Genomic DNA, 8,578 nt, shown 5'->3' on the forward strand with positions numbered 1-8,578 from the left:
GCGTTGCATGCAGAAGTGCCTCCTCAAGCAACTCGGCAGGAATGCTCACGTTTACGTGGACGACATCGTGGTGAAGACGGAGAAATGCGGCACCCTGCTGGGAGACCTCAAGGAAACGTTTGAGAACCTACGCCGGTTCCAAATCAAGCTTAACCCCGAGAAATGCGTGTTCGGGGTGCCAGCCGGCCAGCTCCTAGGCTTCCTGGTCTCCGAACGCGGCATCGAATGCAACCTGGTGAAGATCAAGGCCATCGAGAGAATGGCGATCCCTACCAAGCTTCGAGACATTCAGAAGTTCACCGGGTGCTTGGCCTCCCTGAACCGCTTCATCAGCCGGCTCGGAGAGAAAGCTCTCCCCCTCTACCGCCTCATGAAGAAGAGCACTCACTTCGAGTGGAACGACCAGGCCGACCAAGCTTTTCACGAGCTGAAGAAGATGCTGGCCACGCCGCCTGTCCTCGCGGCGCCGACTGAGAAAGAGCCCATGCTCCTTTACATCGCCGCAACCAGCCGGGTGGTCAGCACCGTCATCGTAGTCCAGCGCCCAGAAGAAGGCCGAGCCCAGCCGGTCCAGAGGCCGGTGTATTATTTGAGCGAGGTGTTGTCCGCCTCAAAGCAGAACTACCCGCACTATCAAAAGATGTGTTACGGCGTGTACTTCACCACCAAGAAGCTGAAGCCCTACTTTCAAGAGCATCCCGTCACGGTCGTATGCATTGCCCCGCTAGCCGAGATCATAGGCAGCCGGGATGCATCCGGCCGGGTGGCAAAATGGGCCATCGAGCTGGCCCCCTACACGATCTTCTACCAACCCCGCACTGCCATCAAGTGCCAAGCACTGGCCGACTTCCTCGTCGACTGGGCCGAGACCCAGTACCTACCGCCGGCTCCCGACTCCACCCATTGGCGCATGCACTTCGACGGGTCCAAGATGTGCACCGGCTTGGGAGCCGGCGTCGTCCTTACCTCTCCCAAATGCGACAAGCTCCGATACACGCTACAGATCCACTTTGCCGCCTCCAACAACGTGGCCGAGTACGAGGCGCTCATACACGGGCTCCGGCTTGCCAAACTTCGCATTCGCCGGATCCTATGTTATGGCGACTCGGACCTGGTGGTCCAGCAATCATCCGGCGACTGGGACGCCAAGGACGCGAATATGGCGAGCTACCATTTCCTGGTCCAACAACTCAGCGGATACTTTGAAGGATGCGAGTTCCTCCACGTACCACGAGCCGACAACGAGCCAGCCGATGCCCTGGCTCGAATAGGCTCCACTCGGCAAGCAATTCCAACCGGCGTCGCTCTACAACGCCTCCTCAAGCCGTCTATCAAGCCGTCTCCGGAATCCGATTCCATCTTTGTGCCGCCTGACCCCGATGCGGCCGGGTCTGGCTCGAAGAATCAAGTAGCCGACCCCAAGACCCCCGTAGCCGGCCCGGCGACTTCGGCAGCCGGCTCGGGGACTTCGGCGGCTGGCTCGGGGACTTCGGCAACCGGCTCGGGGACTGCGGTAGCCGGCCCGGGGACTGCACCAGCACTACAGCCGGCGGCCGACTCCAGCACCTCACCGCCCAGCCCGCCCACCCAGGTGGCAGTAGCCACTTTGGCAGTAGAAGAAGTCGCGGCTCCATCATGGGCTCAGTCCATCCTCAACTTCCTAGTAAACCAAGACCTGCCGGCTGACGAAACAGAAGCAAGACAAGTCCAGCGTCGAGCCGGAGCGTACACAATCGTCAACAGAGAACTACTCAAGCGCAGCGTCACTGGAATCCTCCAACGGTGCGTCGAGCAAGAGAAGGGCATTGCAATCCTCACAGACATTCACCAAGGAGAATGCGGCCACCATGCGGCCTCAAGATCACTTGTCGCCAAAGCCTTCCGCCATGGTTTCTTCTGGCCGACTGCTTTGGATGACGCCAAAGAATTAGTCAAACATTGCAAGGGATGCCAACTCTTCAGCTCCAAGCAACACGTGCCGGCTTCGGCACTCAAGACCATTCCCCTCACTTGGCCCTTTGCCGTTTGGGGATTGGACATGGTGGGCCCATTCAAGACGGCGCGCGGCGGCAACGCATTTGCTCGTCGCCGTGGACAAATTCACCAAGTGGATTGATGCAAAGCCGATCAAGAAGCTGAATGGGCCGACTGCCGTGACGTTCATCGCAGACATAACAACTCGGTACGGCGTGCCGCACAGCATCATCACCGACAATGGCACGAATTTTGCCAAAGGAGCCTTGGCACGTTTCTGCGCAGCCCAAGGTATCCGGCTGGACTTAGCATCCATCGCCCACCCGCAGTCAAACCGCCAGGTCGAGCGAGCCAACGGCCTCATCCTCTCCGGTATCAAGCCTCGACTGGTCGTACCTCTGGAGCGCTCAGCCGGCTGTTGGCTCGATGAGCTGCCGGCTGTCCTCTGGAGTCTGCGCACTACACCAAACAAGTCAACCGGCTTCACCCCTTTCTTCCTTGTGTATGGTGCCGAGGCGGTCATCCCAACTGACATCGAGTTCGACTCGCCTCGGGTAACCATGTACACGGAAGCGGAGGCCAAGGAAGCACGAGAAGACGGCGTCGACCTGCTGGAAGAAAGCCGGCTGTTAGCCCTCAGCCGGTCTGCAATCTACCAGCAGGGTTTGCGCCGCTACCACAGCCGGAAGGTCAGGCCAAGATCTTTCCAAGAGGGCGATCTTGTGCTCCGGCTGATCCAGCAAACAGCCGGCTAGCACAAGCTCTCAGCCCCTTGGGAAGGCCCCTTCGTCATCAGCAGAGCTCTAGGCAACGACTCCTACTACCTGATCGACGCACAGAAGCCGAAGGCGCGCAAGAGAGACGACTCCGACAAGGAGTCGGAACGACCATGGAACGCCAACCTCCTCCGAAGATTTTACAGTTGAAATGCAATATGTACCGTGCTAACTTTTGTATTAAGTACAAGACAATAGGCTCCCCGAGGAGGGCTCGGGGACTGCCATCCCTTATTTATGAATGAACAGTATCATGCTTATGACCTTGTCGTGTCATTTACTTATTCCGTCCGGCACCGAGTTCGACTAGTCGGCTCGGGGACTCACCGACTGGAGTTATGTTAGAAGTCCTACCCGCAGTCAGACAAGTAGTGTGCTGGCTCCCAAGCCTTCTCTTGCCAAAAGTCGCAGTTCGAAGAACCGGCTGTCCGGCTGGCAAGAGTTAAAGGTAGGAACGGGTGCCCACACGAAAAACGACTAGGGACTAACGGACTAATATAACAAAAGCCGGTTTTTCTCACACCGCCGAATAGCTACCAGAGTAGCCGGCCGGCCGGTTTCCATTCACTTCACTTCAATCCAACAAAGCTCAAGTACTTGCCTCCCCAAAGAGGGAAGGCAGCAAAGGAAAAAGCCTAAGGATAAAAAGCATACGCGAATGGAAACCAAACATGCACATGATAATATTTACATAAAAAGACCTCCGAGAGGCCAGCATTCAACATAGTTTGGATACACCCCCAGTGGGTGGAACTGCGAAAACTTAACAAAGATTGTTCAAAGATAACAAGGCAGGAAAGATAAAGACGGCAGGTCAAGCTGGCGGAGCGGCCGACGAGCCAGACTGGTTGGCGGAGACGGTCGTGCCGGCTGAAGGACCGGCCGGCTGGCGAACTTCGGCTTTGTCGCCACCTCCCGCAGAGGGGCGCTTCCATGTGCCTCGTTGCTGGAGGCGCGGTCGGCCTGAGGTCGGCCGGTTGTTCCACCAGCCGGCTCGACGTCTTCGCCGTCCTCCTCTTCGTCATCCTCGCCTTCGTCGCTGGAGGCAATCTCCTCCGCCGAGTCCTCGCCCACCGCCGGGTTCAGCCCGAACCACTCCTCCGGCTGAGCAACACCGTCATCATCGATTTCGGGTGCGAAAACGCTGATGTCGGTGCACTCGGCGATCGTCGAAGCTCGCTGGGCGATAGCCGGCCTCACCTCCTCCAGCTCCGCGTCGGCCTCCATCCGCCATGTGCGCAGCTGGTCCAGGCTCAGCCCAGGGTACCAAGCCCGAACGAACTCCAACGCCCGCCCGGCTCCGAGGCGGGCCGCCGACGCCTTCCAAGCCTCAAAGCGACCAACTGCGACCTCCAGCCAGTCGGCAGTTCGGCTTGGGGTGCGGGGGATCGTCTCGCCGGGCCAGAGGGCGGCCAACACTTGTGCCCCGGCACGTTGGAGCCGGCGAAGCATCCGATGAGCCGGCTGCAACCGCGCCTGGAGCTGCTCCTCAAGTGTCCGGTTCGCATCCGGCGCGATGTTGGCTCCCGCCTGTCGACGCGCCTCGCGATGGGCCTCAATGCTTTGGGCGGAGAAGGCGGAGTAGCCGGGGAAGTAGTCTGCACCAAAAACAAGCAACAGCTCAAGATAAGTCAAAGAAACCCAAGCGGCAAGGGGCAGGGGAGGGCCGAGGAAGGCAGCTTACCGTCGATCAAGTCCTCGATCCGGCAGAAGCCTTCGTCCAGGGCTCGCCGGGTCTCAGACCAGCTCGCCGCCACGATCTCATACTCCGCCATCAAGGCGGCTTCGCTTTCCTGCGCCGCCTGCAGGGCCGCTTTGTGGCTCTCCTCTTGGTCGGCCAGCTTCTTGGCTAGGCGATCCCGTTCCTGGACCAAGGCGGCACACTCAGCCTCCTTGGTATGAAGGGCGGCCTTCGCTTCGCCGAGCTCCTTCCTCAAGTCGGCGTTGGCCCCTGAAGACAAGGAAAAAGAAAACCAATAAGAAAAGAGTCGTCAAGAAAGATCCGACCCGACTGCACAGCAGTCGGCCCGAATCTCGGGGACTACACCCAGTGGGTGCGCTGACGCGCCCCCACAGGAGACAGACAAGTTTGAGTACTTACTTCGGCTGTCGGCCAGGTCGTCGGTCCTCCGGCTCAGCTCCCGAGCCTGGGAGTTGAAGGCGGCAGCACGAAGGTTGTGGTATTCCTAAAAGTTCAGAAAAAAGCAAAGTAAGATAGCCGTCGAGAAAGATCCGAACCGACTGCGCAGCAGACGGCCCGAATATCGGGGACTACACCCAGTGGGTGCGCTGACACGCCCCCACGGAAGAAATTAAGAAAGCAAAGCAGCCGAGAATGAAGGACTCACCCGGATAGTGGCTCGCGTTGACAAGAACTCCTGGGTGAACTGTTGCAGCAGGGCGGCCTAAGCTTGCAGCCGGCTCCGGACCCCTTGAGCCGCCACATTCAGCTCGCCAGTTCCCCCGCTGGGAGTCCACTCGGATGTGGCAGTCCTGGCCGCCTCCAGATCTTCCGCCGACTGGCCTGCGCCCGCGGCTCGGCGCAACTCCGGCGGAGCGGCGCCTCCCCCTGCGCGCCGACCCATCGCCGGCTGCACCTCAAGGCCGGCTCTGTTCTCCGGCTCACCTCCGGCCGGCTCCTCTGGCGCCGCTGACGATTGACCGCCTTGGCCCACTCCGGTTGGCGCTGCTGGCGGCGCTCTCCCCGCCAAGGCCACGGGGTCCTCCCCCCTCTCCAACAACGGCGGGTCTTGGACGATCTCCTCCGCCAAGGGCAATGGGGTGTCGGGGGCTATGGCTCGGAGAGGAATGGCGAGCGGCGGAGGCTGGCTGCGCGAGCTTTCCGCCTCCGTCTCCGCGGTAGCCGCCTCCGTCTGGGCCTTGGCTGCCGCGTCGGCCTGCTCCCTCGCCACCTGGGCGGCCGCCTTCTCCGCCGCCTCGCGCTCCTCCCGCGCTTCGCGGGCGTTCCGCTCTGTGGCCTCCCTGAGATCGGCACGGGGGTCCACGCGGCGGGAGCTCGAAGACCCTCCAGCCGGCCCCATGACGAAGCCGCCCGGGCCCCGCTCAAGGGAAAGCGGCGCCCTGTCCAGCAAGTGAGGAAAAGTTAAGAAGAATATTCGAAGAGAAAGAGAATGATGACGAGAATGCGGCAAGGCAATTGAAGACTTAAGCCGAGACCGCTTGGGGCTGCTTCACCGCCTTGCGGAAGCGGGCCGCCTTCGCGGCCGCCTCGTCTCGCTTTGTCGCCGCAGTGGAGGGCTTGGACTTCTTCGGCCGACTGTCGAAGAGGCCTAGAGCGGCCCGGCACTTCTGCGCGCCGCCGGCAGCCGGCGCGACAGACGAGCCCGCGCCCTGTTGGTCGGCCGCCGGCTGGCGACGCGGGGCGACTTCGGCTTCGAAATCGTCCGGCCAGTCCTCGAAGCTTGCGGTGAACCTTGAGCCTCCGGGCTCGGCGCTGTCCCCCACGACGGCGTCTTCCATGGCGGCCGCCCCCAAGTCCGGGTCGTCAACGTCATCCACCGTGCGGTCGGGGGTGTACTGGCGTTCAATCCCTGCCGCCTCGGCCGGCGGCGCAAGAAGAGGGTTCTGCTCAAAAGAACCGACTGGTCAGAGGCCGGCCGTCATGAAGCCGGCTGACGACAAAAAGAAGATAAAGAGAGAAACTTACCACGGGCGGAGGATTGGCGCGAGAATACGGCACCTTGCCGTATTGCCAGTCCCCGGCGAGATTGCAGTTGGCGATGTAGTTAACCATGAGCGCCACCTCCGCGTGGGGCATTTCCCATGTGCTCAGCCGGCTTGGGTCGAAGCGGCCGCTCATCTGACACATCATATGGGGCCGGATTTGGAGAGGAAGGATCCGGCGCTCCACGAAGGCGGCCACCAAGTCGGCCCCACGCAGGCCTTCCGACTGAATCATCACCCGAAGCCGGGAGATGGCGGCGTTCCCGGCCGGAGACAGTGACCGGGACCGGAAGCTCCACGAGGGCTGCCTCCCAGCCGGCGGGCCGGCTACGTAAGCCGGCAGGTTGATGTAGTCTCCTTGCTCGGCGACGTTCTTCACGTAGAAATACGATCTCTGCCAGACCTTCACCGACTGGATCAGGAGGATGGGCGGGAACGGGTTGTTCTCGCTCGCCCTCCTCATGGCGATGAAGGCCCCGCAGGGGGCGGGCACGCCGGTGACGACTGTGCCGAGCTTGCTCTGGAAGAACTCTCCCCAGAGCTCCAGCGTGAGGAGCAGCCCCAAGAAGCCTTCGCAGAGGGAGACGAAGGCCGACAGTAGCATCACCGCATTGGGCGTGAGGTGATGCGGCTGGAGGTTGTAGAATTCCAGGAAAGAGCGCAGAAATCCGCTCGCCGGAAGGCCGAAGCCGCGCAGGCAGTGCGAGCGGAAGACGACCCGTTCGCCCTCCTCCGGTGCCGGCGAGATCTCCTTCTCCGTCACCAGGCGGACCTGTACGAGGTCAGCGCCGGGCAGGCGCCGAGTCTGGCGGAGGAACTCCACATGGTCGTCATGGACGTTGGAGCCGTCCCACGAGCTTGACAACGCCATGGGAGCGAGGCGGTGTAGAGACGCGACGGCGCTGAGACGGGAAGCTGCGGCGGCAGCGAGAGGAAGAAACAAGGGTTGGGAGAGGCGGAGCGGGAGAGAGCGTGCGAACCTCTGTCGCTCTCCCTCCTCCCCCTACTTATAGACTCATGCGGCGGAGCCGAGGAGGCGCGGCGAGGGGAAGCGTGGGGATCGATCGTGCCCACTCCCCACGTCCCGCGATTATTGAGCCTTAACGGCGAAACAAAACTGCCTCGAGAAGGCGAGCGGCCCCTGTGGGCCACGGAAGATCCGCGCCCGGACCAAGGCTCGCGAGTGGCGGGCCCGGGCCTGCGGCGTCCCGTCGCGCGCGTGCGCTCGCAGGATCTCGCTGCCACATGGCCGCGGGGGGCCCGTAGTCAGCACGCAGGTCCCCCCCTCCTCCCGCCTGTAAGACGCGGGGCTCTCTGAAGTCGGCATACGCCCGCAAAGCCGTCTCTTCAGGATGGGAAGCTGACCAAGCTTCTCGTCCCCCTGCTCGCCTCGGAGCTCGATCAGCTTCGGGGACTACTGTCGGAGTAAATAGCCATGGGTAGCCTAGCCGGCTACTGCTGGCCCTTCTGAAAAAGTTACGAGCCCGCCCGGCTCTCAAGAATCAAAGACGTGGGGCCGCCTTCCCCTTGCTGGCTGCCACCCAGGCCGGCTTTCGGAAGGCGGTCCGACTTTAGCCCTCATAAGAAGGCCGACTCCAAGAAGCCGGCCATGAGAAGGCCGACTCCAAGAACCGGCTCCCCATAAAGCGGTCCAGACCGTACCCACAAAAGTTTGCACCCACTTAACGGCGGTGCGACGGGGTGTGGCTACAGAAGAGCCTGCCACCCCCGAATCCCGGAGCATGCCTAGCACAGTGCGCCGTACGGGGTAGGCATGACCCGTCCGGCGCAGCACTGTTGCCATGTTGACCCTGGCATCACCCACGACAGGCCGCCAGCGTGGCCCATAGGCGGTGGGCCCCCTTTGAGTAGAGAGACGCCCGAAGGCGGCCACGCCTCCAACCAGTCGGCTCAAGACAGAGCCGGCTCCCCGCAGCCGGCTCGCCGCCTCCCTCGAAGAAGACGCCCCCTTAAGGAGACAAGACGCGGTAAGGCTACAGCGATCGCCTGACAGGCGGCGGTACTGTAGCCACGCTTACCACGATGAAGCTCACGTCAACAAGATGAAGCCACAGTAACCAGCCGCCGACCAGGCCCTGGACAGTGGGGCCTGCCTGTCGACCAAGGGGCCGGCAGCCGGTGGA

At 61.9% G+C, this 8,578-nt stretch overlaps 1 protein-coding gene across 1 annotated transcript; it reads right to left on the reverse strand.

The window, feature by feature from the left end:
* Positions 1-6,339: 6,339 nt before the first annotated feature.
* LOC147984899 (uncharacterized) lies at positions 6,340-7,305 on the reverse strand. Its single transcript, XM_087541310.1, has one exon. The coding sequence runs from the start codon at positions 7,303-7,305 to the stop codon at positions 6,340-6,342; it is 966 nt and encodes a 321-aa protein (XP_087397436.1).
* Between the last annotated feature and the right edge of the window lie 1,273 nt (positions 7,306-8,578).

This window comes from Triticum urartu, chromosome 2A (assembly GCF_056163025.1).
Source record: "Triticum urartu cultivar PI428250 chromosome 2A, HENAU_Tu73, whole genome shotgun sequence".
In the NCBI taxonomy this organism is placed as follows: domain Eukaryota; kingdom Viridiplantae; phylum Streptophyta; class Magnoliopsida; order Poales; family Poaceae; genus Triticum; species Triticum urartu.